At 34.1% G+C, this 17345-nt stretch overlaps 1 protein-coding gene across 3 annotated transcripts in view; it reads right to left on the bottom strand.

Moving 5' to 3' along the window:
* Window positions 1-3857: 3857 nt before the first annotated feature.
* LOC108764509 (beta-1,4-N-acetylgalactosaminyltransferase bre-4) overlaps window positions 3858-17345 on the bottom strand; it is a 185654-nt gene continuing 172166 nt past the window's right edge. For all 3 annotated transcript variants that reach the window (XM_018512791.1, XM_018512790.1, XM_018512792.1), the window contains 3 exons: window positions 7354-7537; window positions 6497-6715; window positions 3858-6399 (listed from right to left, as the gene is read on the bottom strand). In XM_018512791.1, coding sequence (XP_018368293.1) covers window positions 6261-6399; window positions 6497-6715; window positions 7354-7537 — 542 coding nt within the window. In that variant the 3' untranslated portion in view covers window positions 3858-6260. The remainder of the gene's footprint in view (window positions 6400-6496; window positions 6716-7353; window positions 7538-17345) is intronic.

Raw genomic sequence — 17345 nt, 5'->3', positions numbered from 1 at the left:
TATACATTTTGCGCTAAATGTTCGTAGTCTGTAAGCAGCACGAATCAAATATATGTATGTATCTCTGACATGTATGCATCTTCTGACGATTTATCCCTGCACGGAAGAAAAGCGAAATCCCTCTTCTTTTATTAAAACGAATCCGAATGATTTATTCTGCTTTGCAAGGATTAATTAATCCCATCACTGATTTCATTTTATATTCAAAATCATGAAAAATTATGTTCATAGATCTTATATTATCAACGACTAATTATCACAAGTTAAACAGAAATCGCATTGGAATAGAACTGTTTTTTTTTTTTTAAAGGATCAAGTGGTACGGTGTTAAAGATAGAGAAGGAAAAATATATTTTAACAGAATTTTATTTTTTCAGTACATCACGAATGTAACTTGTGAAAAAGAATAGTCTTCCAGACGCATTCTGGTAAATTGAGAAGAAGCCAGTATTACGTACACGAGGATAGTCTTTTTGTGTATTCGTGTTATTTTTAGATATTTATTTTTTTCCTTAGCCGATTTATAAAGATTTCATCATCAATCTTCATAATTTTTTCTTTTTGATGGATATTTGTAAGAATCAGACATTGGGCTGATTTTAAAAATGGTATAAATTCTTTTTTCAAATACATTAATTGTCCTTTTTGAGAAATATCAAATCAGAAACACGAGATGAATACATTATCGAGAAGATATTCTAAGACGGACACAATATCCTGAAAATATTTTCAGAATATTCTGATAATTTTTATGTAGTATATATTTATGTATCGTAATATTGTAAGAATTTTTGGAAGATATCTGAAAATACACTACTGAATTCCCGAAATACATATTTTGATGATTCTGCAGATGTTGCAATCTCTAAAACTCGGAAAATATTCCGAAAAGTTTCGGTGTATTCTCTGTCAGATTTTTTATACATATACAAGTTTAAATTCAATCTATCTCTCGCTAGAGTTACAGAAATACTCTTAGAAAAGTCATAGTTATATACTCCTTTCACGAATTATTCGCAGGAATACCTTCTCATCTCGCGTTGAATCAGTTCAATATTAACAATACGAAAAGTCCTCGTGTCCGCCCTTTAAAAACTCCCTGACGCTTTCTAATTAGCGACGGAATATATTACATATATATAATAATATACATATTACACATCGTAATTATATTACGCCTGGGTGCTTGTCGTTTCTGTTTGTTTTTCTTTCTTTCTCTGTCGCCTATCTTCTCATATAAATACTTAGCAATTATTATTTCTATTTACGAGCTGCTTATGTTTAATCGCTATCTTGTCTTATTTGAAACTGGTGTTAACAATCGCACACACCGCACGAGAACCGCACATTGCGATAATGATAGGTGTATTAAAAAAATACTTGCACTCCGCTTTAAACGATTTCTTATCAACCTAACATACATAACAACAGCTATACAGTAATAATAAGTTGATTGTAAAACTACATAACTATATAATTGTCGCAATCATGCGTCGCGAAGTATAATTCTTCTCTCTCTTTCTGTGTCGAGAAATAAATCTCCAATTACATTCCGTGTGTGCGCAAAAATCCGTGTGCATGATATAGGTACGTATAAAAGTCTCGTCTTCTTGACGGAAGCTCTTCAAATCGCAAAACTGTTATTCAGCGAGGTTCTCGTACGGCAATCGAGCGCACCAAATTTGCCTGGCATGTTCATGATACGCGAAATGTCCCGCGTAAATGAACCCAATCACATCTTTAAAATATAAGAGAGAAAGTTTAATTTGATTACACGCAATTCCGTGAAACAAAACATCTTTTATATTACATTTTAACATCGCGACTGGATTACTTTACACGACACACCTGAGATACAGCGTGTTCCGAAAAATTATAAGTATAAGTTAAAAGTAAAATGACTTGGTTCTTTAACAATCACAGGATTATTTAACAATCTTGTTAAATTATTTTCTCATTATAATTCAATTGAATATGTTCAACGTAGTAGATATAAAAATAGAATATTCTAAATTGTAAATAAAAGAAGAATTCAGATGAAGAAATGAAAAATTTATATATATCGTAGTTAACGATAGTTTATTGTTTTGATTACGGTTAATGTTGAAACAATTTAACGTCCTTTGAGAACTGTAACTTATACTCCTTTTACGGCGCACGTTGAATATTCTCTTTCATCCCTATCTTAACTTATAGGTATTCCCGATTAATCGATAACGGTAATAATATATATGATACAACGTTTTCTCTTAAAAGCTACACTGAAATATTATCCCTTATTGGTTATTTCTTCGCACATTCGCTTCGCTTTCCATTCAATGGCAGCAAATTAATTAGTAATCCATGTAATGAAAAATATTCAAGACAATTCTCGCATCTCATAACAAAATTACATTTTAGTTAAGAGTTCCGCTAACTTTTTATTACCTTCCTCAGATCTTTACTAATCGACGTTGTAAAATCATATTATAAACAGTGATGGATTAATGCATAGACAAACAAGGCATTTGCCTATGGCGGCAAATTTTTGAAAACAGAAAATTTTCACATAGTTGAGATAAATTTTCAATTTGTTAATCCAACGTTTTTGAACGAGTTACATCGAGTATATTTTATCAGAAACGATATTTTAAATATACAGTTAAAAATGTATTGTATTTATATTACTTATTAATAATTATTGAATGTTTTTACCAGCTAATGCAAGGGTACAAATTTTTTTTTATCCATTTTTCCTTTTTTCAAATTTATAAATTAATAAAGCCACCTGAAGGCAATTAGATGTTGATGTCTAGGGGCGGCGAAATACTTAATTCATCACTGATTATAAATGAAATGATTTCACAAATTACTATCTTTTCTCAATACATAAAATCATTTTGTGATTTATTTCTGCATTTCTATGCTACGTCTTTAGAATTTTCATACAATTTTCGTATTAAATGTAATTATACTGGATAACTAAATTTTAAGATCAAACTATGAATATATTTCTAGAAACGTCAATAAACATTATATGTGATTTTGTCTTTTTGTTCGTCACATTTGTGCTGAACCATGAAAATTATTCTTTATTAGAATTTTACTTTCTTTCAAGAAGGCATTTCTTATCTGCACTTGTAATTTTCCAACTATTTCTTTAATTAGAAAGATTATTTAATTAATTAGAAAATTTAATTAAATTAAAAAGTTTATTTAATTAGAAAAAGTGTTTAATTATGAAAATATTTATATGACTTCGAAGTCTTAGATCTGAGGAGATTAAAGCTGCATTTGAAGAGATCGCTATCAGAACTATTGCGATTATCCTATCCTTATTTTAATTGTATAATGAACAATAAATATAGAATGATGCAATAACTCTGATAGCACGCTCCTAAAACACAGCCCAAGTCACGTGCAAAAATGACAATGGAACGTACAAACTAACAATCTGTATTTAAATCAATAACAACATCGGAATGTTCAATCACAGGAACGGCAATAAGAACGCACTAAGCGCCCACCCAATATATTTTCCGCATATTCTATACATTTTTCAGTCGGAATCTTCGTGTGTATGCCTGTATAACGCGAACATTAGCTGATTTCTACCTTGATCAAGCAATTGTGACGTTTATCACCTCGCATTTGTGATTCCATTGCTCACAAATGGAAAAGCAAGTAAAAATTAAATTAATCAAATAACAAGCTCTAATAGATATTTTCCAGATTCCATTAATTTTATAAATAAATAAATAAATAACGTAGCAATATAGGATTCCTTTAGTTATTATTTTAAATGATTGATATTAACATTTAGTGAAAAATTTCAACAAGAGCTTTTCAAAAACCATAAAATGCAAAGTGACAGGTAAAAAAAACTTCGGAAAGTCGCTGAATGGATTCAGAGAGCCCTGAAGTAAGGGGATGATAAGGTTAAAGGTATTGATTGCTGATGCGCGATGCGGAAAAGGATGTTAATAACGTCTCCTCGTCATGGCAATGAGTCGGATTACTGTCCTGCTCCTTCTCATGATTCGCTCGACCGCAAAAAGATGCATTATTCACAGCCCGCGCTCTCGCTTGCGTTTAACGCTTAAGTATGTTTGTCCACAGTAAAATTTCATACATGTGTCTATGACAGGACGTGATATGTTAGTGTATCCTATGTCTTGATTGCATTTGCTATCACTCTGCATATAAATCTTAACGCTCGCGTATATCCAGATGAATCTTATGATTTATGATATATTAAGTAGGTATATTATGCAAATAATTGTATAATTAATCATCAATTCTAGGAGCAATCGGTTACTGTTAATCTATTAATTAATGTATCTCCTGTCGATCAACGATTTTTTTATTAAGGTTTTCCAACTATTTTAAGGTCAATTTTGTTTTAAATAAATGATTCTTTTTAGTTTTAGTTCTGTAAAGAGATACAGCAATAGTTAAACTAAAGTTAAACTTAGCCGACATCAGTTAGAAACAGTCTTTTCTTGGAAAAGAAACTTTTTCAATTTTCATTGATATTGGTGCAAGTAAACTTGGAAATAAAGTCGTCTATGGAAGAAGTTTTCAGTTCTTATTCCATAAATATATAAAATAAACATATGGAAGCATATTTACCTTTCATGAAGCTAACAGCTTCTCTCTCGTACCTAAATATACGCGAGCAAACGCAAACACATGCTTACACTCGATGCTTCTTTACCAAATGATAAATGACAATTAAGTACCGTTTCACACAGCCGCTTGCGCTTATATCGATCAAGAAATCAAGCCCCTTGCAACGAAGCCAATTGATAATTTACAGCCCTGTAAAAAAATAAGCTCCGATCCCGTTATGAAAGATCGAATTACAAACTTAGAACATGCTCGGGATCAAGGGTTAACGAATGATACGCGACCTTGAAAAGCGATTTGAAACCTCTCACATTACATCTCACATTACATGATTAACCCTAGAAGAAACTTTATTCATGACATTATTATTCACCCTTCTGTCCCTTTATTATACACTCTAATCCAGTCTCTATCTTTAGCACCGTAAAATGGTGCCCCATTAGTGGAAGGGTTCGAAGATTGGAAGTACACCCTTGAATCACGTTAAAATTTAAAAGGATTACGGCTGATTTATTATTATTAATAGGTCATCGTACGATCTCTCAGATCTTTACTGCTCGGTTATTCCCTTCTGTTCACTAATGAGACTTTATCATGCACGATGATCGCTCCTTGGTGGATATGATGTATAAGCCGTAAAAGCGGAAGCTCTCTAAAGTCCCCTCGAGCGACGACAGCTTGCTTTGCGTATACAATATCATGACTCGGTAGCCATGGCTCTAAGAAGGATATTGAAGCTTCTTCGTCCTCTTGGCTGTTCTCTTCCTGCTTTCTCTCCTCTTTCTTTCTTCCGCACAGCACACGCACATACACACATATACTCACGTACACTTTCCTTTGGCACGTCAGCTCATATGCTACTCTCTACTCGCTCTCTAACCTATCATCGCAATAAAAAAATATGAGGAATAAAAATATATCACGTAACAACGACTCCTCCGTGAGAGGAAGGAAAACTGAAGACGAGACCCTCACGCAGCGGCGAGATATTCAAACCTGATGTGGAAGCATCATTTCTTTCCCTATCCCTACCATTAATGTCCTTCAAACATTTTTTGTTGATTCTGTGCACTTCCTATGCGGCCAGTAATTTTAGAACTCTTCCCGAATAACACATAAGCAACCGATATTCGAATTTAGTCTTTGATTTTGTTAATTTTTGACCGGAAAAAAATATTGAAAACAATTTTTGGTGAAATAAATGACAAAATTAAGAATACAGAAAGAGCGTGTCAATATAGAAATAATTCCTAATTGAGAATAATGCAACTTACAAAGTGTTTCTAATTATTCTCGTCTTTCTCATTAATTGTTCGTCATTCTCGTTCGAGCTTATTACTTCCCTCCATTGGGCCATAATTATGTATAATTATTTACTGGATGGCCAAAAATGTCTGCAGTTAGGGATAAAAATGGCCGGTGCATTCAGGATCTCGTCTCTTCATCGATGAATCGGAATTCTAACATTTCCAGGAGTGTTTTCAGAGAACGTCTTCATGTTTCTTTGACAGATTTCACGGAAATGTCTCTCGTATTTAATCTTGCTTCTTTGAAGAGCGGCGAGCTCCAGGGTCGCGTTTTCGTAACACAACTGCATTGACCTCGCTAGGAAGCTTGGCGTGCAGGAGCCTTCAGCCGATCCATGGTAGCCATCAGCTGGGCTGAGGCGGCGTCAGTCTCACTAAAAGCCATGTATACAGCTTCGGTTTCCGCTTGTCAATCAACTCGTATTGCAGATTAGCTAACCCGTCAGTGGAGAATCTTTTCTTGCCTGTCTTCAGGTTCTCGTACCTATCATCAAAAATTAAGTATTCAACTACTATAATCCGAAGGAAAGCTCAAAGAAGCTAGTTATTCTGAATAAAAAGTAGCAACATTTTTGACTCACCTCTTCGGATTGGCCTTTTCTTTTTTGTGCGCCAGCATTTTGTACCGCGCAACATTTGCCGGATATCGCGAAATATGCAGACCATGGGCTTTGATACGATTCGCCATATCGTCATCTTCACCACCCCAGCCCCAGAAGACGTTGCTAAAGCCGTTAACCAGCTGGAAGTGTTCGCGTGACATTGCGGACACGCCGCCAAAGAGATCATTGTAGGGTAGCCTAAAGACAAAGAAGCATTGAATACATTTTTTCGCAATAAAAAAAAGAATAAGTTAAATTCACATAAATGTTGAGAATTACATAATTTACAAATGATATTTGTAAAATTTAATTTATTCCTTCGTTTATACAGAATGTCTCACAACTATCGCATTTCCTCTTAAGAACGTATTCTTGAGGTAATTTTGAGACACGAAAATCCTAATACAAAAATATCAAGGCTACAATAGTTTTTGAATTGTAATTAATTAAAGGTAGAGTACACTAATTTGAAAACTATTATAGCCTCGATATTTTCGTATTAGGATTTGCGTTTTAGAATGTTCAAAAGAATCCAGAAATAATAATAATAATAATAGGCTATAAAAGTAAAATGGTTTTTGACTTATAAGCATTTAGAGTTAGCTTATAATTAAAAAAATTATTGTAGTCTCGATATTTTCGAATTACGATTTTCGTCTCAAAATTACCTCAAGAATATGTCCTTAAGAGGAAATGCGGTAATTGTGAGACACCTTGTATTTATATTTCAAAATTATTTTATTGTATAGATATGTTTAGATTTAAAATGTGTAACTATATTTTATAATTCCTATTTAGAATCGGTTTTTTGTGTAACGAGAGAATCATATTTTTACCTGTACTTGAATTTGTCCACTGCTACTGACATATGTCTAGGCTGTTCGGGACAAGTGTACAGATTCCTATCGTCCTCCGGAAGTAGGTCAACATCGTGAAAGATGAAGCAGTCGAAGGTTCTTTCCTTTAGAGCCTCTACATAACCGACGTTCATGAGCATTGCTCGATTAAAGGCCTCGGTACCTGAGGATAGAGCGACGTGGATAAATATCACGATATATTGCTAAAAAGAAATATAAATTTTTCCAAGTAAAAATAGTAAATCAAATTAATTCGATGTAACTCGACAACTCTCACATTAAAAAAAGCTTTAGATTTTCTTCTCTTTAAAACAATTTCAATTGATTTATATTTCTTCGAATATTCCAACTATATATAAATATTGTAGTCACAATTGTTTTATTAGAAAATTTACCTTGAAAATTTACATTAAAATTTTACCTTGAACATTTAAGTTTTATCTTGATTACTTTGTGTGAGCACGATATATTCGACGTTTTGAAATATATTAACTTTTTTTAATTTTCATGAAACAAGAACTTAATCAACAGGCTGAAATAAATGGAGCTTCTTAAATAAATTGCAGCAAGTCAAAAAGAAATCTGCGCTTTCGCAAATGAAAATCTGCTAAATCTTTCAAGTACTTCATTGTTAATCAAGTTTCAAATATTTAGTTTGATCCGAGTATGAAATTTTAACTTCCTTACTTCTCCTAATTTATGCGCGCCCCTTAATTTATGAATGCTGATTAGTTCGACCTACTACAAGCTATCAAAGTTGCTCCACGCTCTCGACTCGAGGTTGTAGCAAATAATCCAGCTCTCTAGCGTGTTTTAAAGGAACTTTCTTGGCAAAGTTGCTATAACAGACTTGTTTAAAAGCCGAAGGAAGTCTTGATCTCCATCGGAAGGGAGGGGAAGCAGCCGCGTACAAATTGCTGCTGGTTTGACAAGAGGAGCTGCCGCCTTGCAAGGATTGATGAAAAAGGGAGTTGCAGGAACCCGGGGATGTTTGCCAAGTCGTCTAGCGCAATTAAAAGTTTCACGTCTTATCCTGTCATCGCGGTTACTCAAATACTATGACGAAAGTGGGCCATACGTAAGGAACTTTGGCGAATTTTCCTTGTATTCCTTGTCATCCGTTTAACGTTCTTTTGTCGTTTTCATCTTCTTAGGCTGGGATTCATAGTCAAGAATATTAGGACAAACTCAGGAACATGATTAACAAAAAAAAAGATCTTATTTTTTAATTTATAATTGTTATGATTATTTCTCTTTAAACGAAACAGAAATAATAATATTAATAACATTTTCTATACAAAAATATATAATTTCTTACTGATGATAAAATCATCAGCTAAATAAATTAGTATTAGTAGTCGATATTTTCCATTAGCGTTTAAGCAGCATAAATAATTCGTAAATTAAATTTATCGATTACATCGGAGTACCTTATACATACTTCCCGTGAAGAAAGACGGAAGCGAAGGAGTGCGGAAAGCGCGTGAGTCGAGGCTAAAAGGAATCTAACTGGATCCTATAAACGTTGCCCGCGTCGCGTCTGATTATTCGAGAATGATTACGAGACCGGCGAACTGGCAGGCTCTTTCTCAAAGAACGAAGAGGAAAAGCAAAGGCTAACGTTCTCAAAGCCGCTGGTTGCATCTCCCGTCGATTATCATTGGCTGAATAGACTTCGCGCTCGATCGAATCTCCTGCACTACCACCAACCGACATACACTGAAGACACACGCGGAAAAATAAAGAGCATTACAAGAAGGACCCCCCTTGGAGGAGCATTCGCCAAATGCGCGCACGGCAGGATATAAACGGTCTTGTTTCTCCCGGCCTCGACGAAAGACGTCTCGGCGGAAGTGTATTCCGGGTATTTCAGATATTTCTTTATGCCGTCAACGACGAGTAAAAAGGGATGCGATAAAGCAGAACGGCGGGGGCGCATAGGGACGCGAAACACAGTCGGCGACGATAAAGAGATGCAGGTGTAGCACGACTACGGTGAACAATTTTACGAAAGGGAGAAAAGGGGAAAAGAAAACTCTCATCCCGAGGCGATGTTGACCTAAAAGATGTAAATGTTGAGCGATCTAATGGCATTTCGTTACAGAACAGTTCTGCGTTATTTGCGACGCGTCGCATTGGTACTGACATTCCAAAGCGTACTGTACAATTACGCTCTTTGACAAATTAAAATTGCAAATGAACGAAAGCAAAAGTAATCTAACCGAGATAAAGTAGAAACGGATGATATTCTAAAATCTCTTAAGCGATAGTGCCTACAAAAATGGCTCATAATTATTTTCAACAAAAAAAAAACTGTGCTAATAAAGCAAATTAATTATAAAAGTATAATATCCAGATTTTTCATTAACTAATAATGTAAATTATAAAATGTCAGATAAATTGGTTGTTTTATTAAAAGAGAAATGTACAAAGGCGAAGGAGCACTCTCATCGTCGTAAAAATAAAGCCAAAAGCCAATAGATTTATCTTGCTTATATATGTATATACTCGTATATATACAGGGTGAATCAGAGTCATTGAACCAGCTTTTTACCCTATCAGAAAATAATTGACTGCACACGTTATAATTCAATTAGGTATGAAGTCGATAATTTTCTCATAGGGTAAAAAGTTGGTTCAACGACTCTGATTCACCCTGTGTATATATATATTCCTTTTTAAGAACATAAATCAGATAATAGTTTTACTCATAATATAAACGATAGAATTATTTTTGATTTAATTATATTTTCTTGATACTTTCAAGTATAAAGTTGGATTCAGTTCATCTTTAATAAAATTATGACTGTATTGAATCGTGTCTCGAGTAATAAAACTCCACTGGTTGGGTTACGTTTCATTACCATCGATTTACTGTCATTTTATTTAGTAATTGCTAATACGTAATACATAAAGAGAGGTAACGATGAAAAACGGTCGATTAAGTGTTTATCAATATCTTCAGCCTACGACGGGTTTTTTCCGTGACGCTGGTAGTAAATTAAGACCACGTCTGAGTCGGTTGTTGTCTCGACGGATACTCCAAACTACCGACAAGCTGGGTTCATTTCCATATCTCTTTTCATGGAAGAATTCCGCTTATTTATTCATTCGAAAGAATTACATCTGCAATATCAAGTTATGCGCTGCCACGTTTGTTCGGGAAGCGCAGAAGGGCACGCGCCATCATTGCCGCGCCCGTCTATCTGTATCCTCAGCTGTACGTCTGTACATACATTTAAATTCCCAGAATATTCCCCGTTGTTCTCGCCGTGTCTCGGCTTTCGTTACTTTCATCGCTGGAAAAGTAATTTCTCTCAATTTTTTGCAACAGCACGTTGAAACAACTACTACGTGATATTTCCGTGCACGCGATTATCATTTGAGTCCACGTCTTGCGAAGGCGTTGAAATTATTATAATTTATGAAATAACGAAGTAGCATAATTTCATAAAATGAAATTAATTATCGCTTATTACAATCAATCGTGAAAATCGTTTCTAATAGAATACAGTAATTCCACGGAGATGCAATGAAAATTGCATCTTTGCAGCGAAACTTCCTGAAATCAAGAAGATTTTGCTTACATAATGATACTTGACAGTCGTTTCACTGTCTGTCTTTGCTATCATCTCGATCCAACACTACGAGGAAAACTCGATCGCGTTTCTCATAGTACTTATCAAACTTAAAGACAACTAGGCAACGGATTTCCTTGGTATCGATGACCGGACGGTTGATGTTAATGATTGTATACAGTTACGATAATAAGAGTCTATCCCATGTGGATGCACGCCGGTGCTTCCGACAGTTCTATCCAGCGCGATATTAATGGGCGGATTTCTGTATCGCGAGAGTGCCCGAAGCCGCGGCGGCTAGCGACAGGTGCGACTAATTGTCCGTGAGAGTTGCCCGCCTCGATAATCTTGCTCCTCTTCCGGTAGTAGACGTTCACAGAGGAACGTCCGCTGCACTTTTGTTTCACGGAATTAATAATTATATATTAGACGCTGTGTAATTGGAATGTGAATATTATCCAGGCGGTATATACTTCAATCTATTTTTTTATTTAGTACATTTATCTAATATTCTCCAAAAGTTTTAGAATGAATCTTACTCTAAAGAGTGAAATCTCACTCTTAAAAATTGAAAATTGTCACTCTTTTTCAAGATTGGAAGGCGTCCTCACAAAGAAAATATCCCTCTCTGATTTTAATGAAACTTGATGGATTTTTAGAGGGGATAAAAATATTCAATATGTATTTTTTTTATCGGCAATTGAATAACAAAAATTTGGCTGATTTCCGAGAGTGGAATTTCACCCCTTAAACATGTGGTTACAGATAAAAAAAATATGTATCGAATATTTTTATCCGCTCTACAAATACGTTTCGTTAAAGTCGAAGAAGAAAAAGCTTTTTCTTGTCAGAAGAAAACATTGAGTATTCGCGACTATAATTATATAAAATAATAAGTTAAGAACTCTATTTTTATAGTTGTTATTGTTATAAAAATATATATTAGTTAGAGAGAGGCCCGAAAACACCTATAAATTACATTAGTCATTTTCTCGGCCTACTATATATTTGTTTGTATAAAGAAATATAAAAATAATTATTGCTAACATTGTAGCAGTAATAATTACAAAAATTAAGCTCCTAATTATAATTATTTGGCCATGCAATTACAATCATAAATATCAAACACTTTTCTCTCAACGTAATATTTAAATAATTTATACAGATATCGGAAAACAGCTGTTATTTTGTAATAAATGAATGGATGATATATGTTCCATCTAATATTCATTTCAATACATTCATTTGATATCTAATATCAACCTGTAGATGTAAGATTAGATATTATTCAGACAATTTCTAATATTGCTAACCATTATATCGACATTAGTATTACTATAAATTATCATCCTCCTCTATATTACGAGAAAGATAAACAGGTTTATCTGTATATTTTTGTTATCTCTATATTTCAATTTAATTTTCGAGCAAAAATTCAGTCGTAAAATAAGAAATACGAAATATCAAGAAAACTTCGAGATTAGCACTCTCGAGATAGGAATTCTTCTCCTCTCCCACATATCTCCGAACTCTTATCCCGTATCGAGAAATTGATTTTGTTCGAGCCAGAGCTGCAGAGGGAAGTGAATGCTACGCCGTGAATCTAATTTCCTGATCCGTGCGACGCAGTCGATCTGCCGGACTTGCTGCAAACGAAGTCGCCGATCCTCCCGTAGTCGATTCGATAAATATTCAGCGCGGCACTAATTATGCAAAAGCTAAGTATTCGGTGGCTAACTCCGCTTTAATCCCAAGCCGAAGCATAGTCCTAGGAAACAGAGAGAGACACAGCGAAAGAGAGAGCACTCGGGATTTGAATTTCAAAACTGCGGCCGAGCGCGACCGTGTCCGAGCCATTTGGGACAATTAAAGCTGCGTTAATTTGTAAGTGCACATACACACATACACACATACACACGCATATATGCATAAACACACACATATCGTATCATATTCGTTAGATATGTGTAGGTCTTCAATCTGCGTAAATAATTCCATTAAAAATGTTTCGAAACTATAAAATACGCTACAAAGTTCCACTTTCTTCGTGAAATTATTATATGAAAAAAATTAAAAACAACCTTCAACAATACATACTACAATCCAAATTTCTTGCAGTGAAATTCACTCCAACAGAGTAAAAATACAACCACCCTTGAGAAAAAGTGAAAATATTTCACTTCTTAAAAAAGAGTAACGATTTTCACTCTTTTTAGAATGAAATCTCATCCTTTTTGGAGTGAAATTTAATCCTTCGAAATAAAAACTCACTCTAAAAAGAGTGAAAATTGTCACTCGTTTTCAAGAAATGAAATATTTTCATTTTTTTCAAGGGTTAGGTTGTATTTTCACTTTTTTGGAGTGAGATTTCCCTGCAAGAAATTTAAAGTGTAGATAAACACTTTAATACATACCAGAAGGATTTAAAAATTATATTTTTTATTCTATCAAATATATATTGCATATCAGTATAATAATAATATCGATATATATTAAATGCATCTAATACTTTATTTCATATGTTATCTTTGCATATTTATAATATAACTGCACTGAGAAATCCATTTAGTTGAATCAACCAAGGATTTGTTTGCTCATATCCAAACAAGAAATTAATCGATGCAATAAAATAATTTAGTTGAAGCAAAGCATTTGGTTATTGTAACATTTCACTTGTTTCTGAAATACATTGACATCTGATAAAGTTGTTTACAATAACCAAATGTTTGGCTTCAACTAAATTATTTTATTGTATCAACCAAGGATTTGTTTGCCCATATCCAAACAAGAAATTAATTGATTCAACTAAATGGGTTTCTCAGTGTGCACTAAATAAAATTTACTTCGTTTTATCGATTCGTTAGTTGATCCTTTTACGCGCAGGTGTTTCGTCTTGACGAATGACTAGTTAGATTAAGCTCGACTTGACGATAAATGGTCGTGACTTTGCACGTACGTGGATCGTAACGGTATCCACCGCCGCATGGCAGATATGCGGGTTGCGTTAGCGATAATCATGACCTATTCGATTCATTTTTTGTGATTATGCGATGAACCTTCGAAGGATACCAAGTAGAAACATTAAGAACAGTATAAATCGACGGTATAATTCTGTGTGACGTTATCATGGTAAATTTGACTAACACTTGCCACAAAAATTGGCTAAAATTAAAAAAATTACACTAATAAACTTAAATCCATGTTTATTATTGCAGTACTTCAACATAATGGTTCAATAAATTCTTACACGACGTTCTCAGTAAATTCGAGATAATTTGACTTAAAATACTACATATATGTGGTGTAAACGATATTCTTGAAAGAAAAAGTGGATAAGTAACATTTTATACTCTACTATTTTTACTGCTATTTTTTCACTAAATACACCAATTTCGATTTAATTTAGATAAAAATGTTTTCAAGTTTCTAACAAATAAATTAAATTACTATCGTATCAAACCCTTGAATTAATGCAGAAAAAATATCTACATACAACAGTGAGAATTTTTTAATTTTAACCAGGCTTTAAAATGTTGGGATTGTATGTACCTGCAACTCTTGCTGCATATACAAATATGTAACTATGACTTATGTCGTCGGTTGCGGGAATCACGGGGAAAATGTTAGTCCCCCGGGCTTGCAGGATTAGATAGCGCTTAAGCCTGACTTACGCTGGGTCTTCGAGAGTAGCCTGACAGTGAGTAACAGTTCGGCGCATTTTCTAAGGAATCGCGCGCAGCGCAACGGTGAGAATAAATCGTTGCTGTTTCGCTGTAATTAATCGCACCGGCGCCGGTGAAATATCGTCTTCGTTAAATTATCGCAAGAATTCATTGCCCGACGATCTGCCGTAAATTAACGTCGTTACGACATAATAGCAATCCGATTGAAATAATTCCAACGACGAAGAATCTTTCTTTATTCACTTCGAGAAGATCGTAGGATAGTAATGGCATTGTATTATCTTTATTAAATTATCGCGAGAAAATTCATTCTCCAACGATTTGCAGCAAATTGGGATATAAATAACAATCGATTTCGAATACTTCTGCAGTGACAAATCCTTTCACGATCTTGCAATAAAATCTCTTAAATTATCCCAATTATTTCTCGATTTATTGTAAAGAAATAAAGAATAAGACCTTTAAATATTTCTGTAATAAAAAAAGTCTCATTCAGTTTATTTATTAAAAAACAAGGAATTAAAATTTATAAGAAAATAAATAATTATTCTATTAATTTTCTATCTTTCAATCTATTCGACATTAATCCTTACTTATTTCATGTTAACGTATATTTGCCATATCTGCTTCCATAAATATCGATAATGTTCCATTTAATGCTTTTTGCTACGAAACATGTGACCATGATGAAAAATTGTGCAACAACTGTCTCTTTTTTTTGTATATTCATTTGCATACCGAGCGGAGAAATGCGAATAAAATCGGATTTAGGATTCCATCAGGAATTCCACATTCGAAACTTTCCAGCGAAAACTATATTAAATTTCACTGACATTTTCGAGAGACATTTCGAATGTATGGACGAGCATCGAAGGTAATATTGCTCGGTTAAACCGATCTGAGGTCGTTGTTTGAAATAGCAAATGAAGATATCAAATGCAGAAATGATAGGTATATGAATTTTAAATAAAATATTCGATTCGCGTGCGCTATATGCGAATAAGAACTTTTAATATTCTTTCTCTAATTTCCACAAAGATAATGTTGCTTTTACTCGTTAATACTAATGATTTCCGACTTTTTATAAAGGATGTTCATTTTTAGCTTTCTATCGACATATGTTAGAAACTCGTGAAATACACGATGTAGTAAAATCAACTTCAATACCGAATCGGATATTATCTAGCGACAAATTTGTTCACATTGTTACGAAACTTCCTTCGTATATAGTTTCATTGTGCATCATACACACAGGAAGTGTACAGAAGCACTGCGTGGAATAACAAGAGAATTAATCACAGTCATATTTTGACGTCTCGCATACGCGGTAAGTAAACAAACTTAGTCGAGCAATTTTAATGAAGATAAATTGTGAGCTTGCTCGCAGCCTTTCGATACCCAAGATAAATCGCATTTTCTTAAGCGATTCAATAGAATGATAGATCCTACATCCCGGCCGAAGAAAATTATATTATCTCTAAGATAAATAAGATGATTTTCTTAACATTTCCTTTTTTTATTCTTAAATAAAAAATAAATTTCTGATAAGCAATAAATTGTTTAAGACCAAATAATTCGATTTTATATATGTTTTCAAAAATTATTTGAAATATATTAAAAACTTATTTATTGAATCTTCTATGCTATTTAAAATGATTTTAAATATATTCTCCTTGTATCAATCATTACTGTATATGCTTGATTTTATATTTATAATTACATGTATAATTAAAGGAAGAAGAATTTTGAAATCTTAATATAAAGATGTCTCCCATCAAGATGGTGTTCATAATCTTTTCAATCTTTCATCTCTTTCTCGTGCTACCGCGATCTGTATCAACCTCACAGAGCACATCGTAAAAGCAACCCATAATATAATTCATAACTTGGTGATAAAGATTTAAGGAATGCCCTTACGATGTAAAACCGATGTCAAGGCGCAAGCCGACTCAGAGAGGACTCTTTTACGAAAATATATCTTCGCAGTGACATTAAATAAACTAACAGAAACGTACCGCATCCACGCGAGAGTTATAAATTTCGAGAGTTTTAAAAAATTTCATTAAAATATAATCAGTGCCGTGTCGGTGAAATTATTTCGTGTCGTTTCCCTTGAGAGTCCACGCGTTGTTACGGTCGGCCGATTACTCGAGTTGTAGAAGAGCGTCGGTGAAAGAGCGAGAGATATGGAGGACGTAAACAAATTTAATTAAAAATTAAGTCTAAGAGCTTACAGGATACGACGGAAACTTTGTAACAGCCTCTTCCGTTCGAACGTCCCAACTCTTGCTCTACTGGCATTTTCCTCTCAGTAGGAGGATCTCCACTCGAGGAGACATGCGGGAAAATACGCGAGCAAGAGGAACGTCCGCTAGACGGCAATAAATCGTAGCGAAGTATCGGCTTACACGCACCAACGAGGAGGAGAGGCCCGGAGAAGATCGTACGTTTATATTCGCTTTGCGGAAACAAACCGTGTGCTCCGAAGGATGTTATCGAAACACCGGAATGCACGCGTCAGTCGCGTATATTTCGGATGCTAAGGTGAATAAGAATTTACGGTTCCAGATACGCTGAAATATCGTTCATGCAGCGATTTCAAATTGATCCCTTTTTTCAGTGAACGTTATATCGAAAGATTATATCAAAAAACGTAACTTATCAATTTCGATAATATTCATCATACGTATTTAACTTTTAAACGTCACAC

The sequence above is a fragment of the Trachymyrmex cornetzi genome, unplaced genomic scaffold (genome assembly GCF_001594075.2).
Source record: "Trachymyrmex cornetzi isolate Tcor2-1 unplaced genomic scaffold, Tcor1.1 scaffold43, whole genome shotgun sequence".
Classification (NCBI taxonomy): Eukaryota; Metazoa; Arthropoda; class Insecta; order Hymenoptera; family Formicidae; genus Trachymyrmex; species Trachymyrmex cornetzi.
The sequence above is the reverse complement of the archived record's forward strand: the minus strand, read 5'-3'. Positions and strand labels throughout refer to the sequence as shown.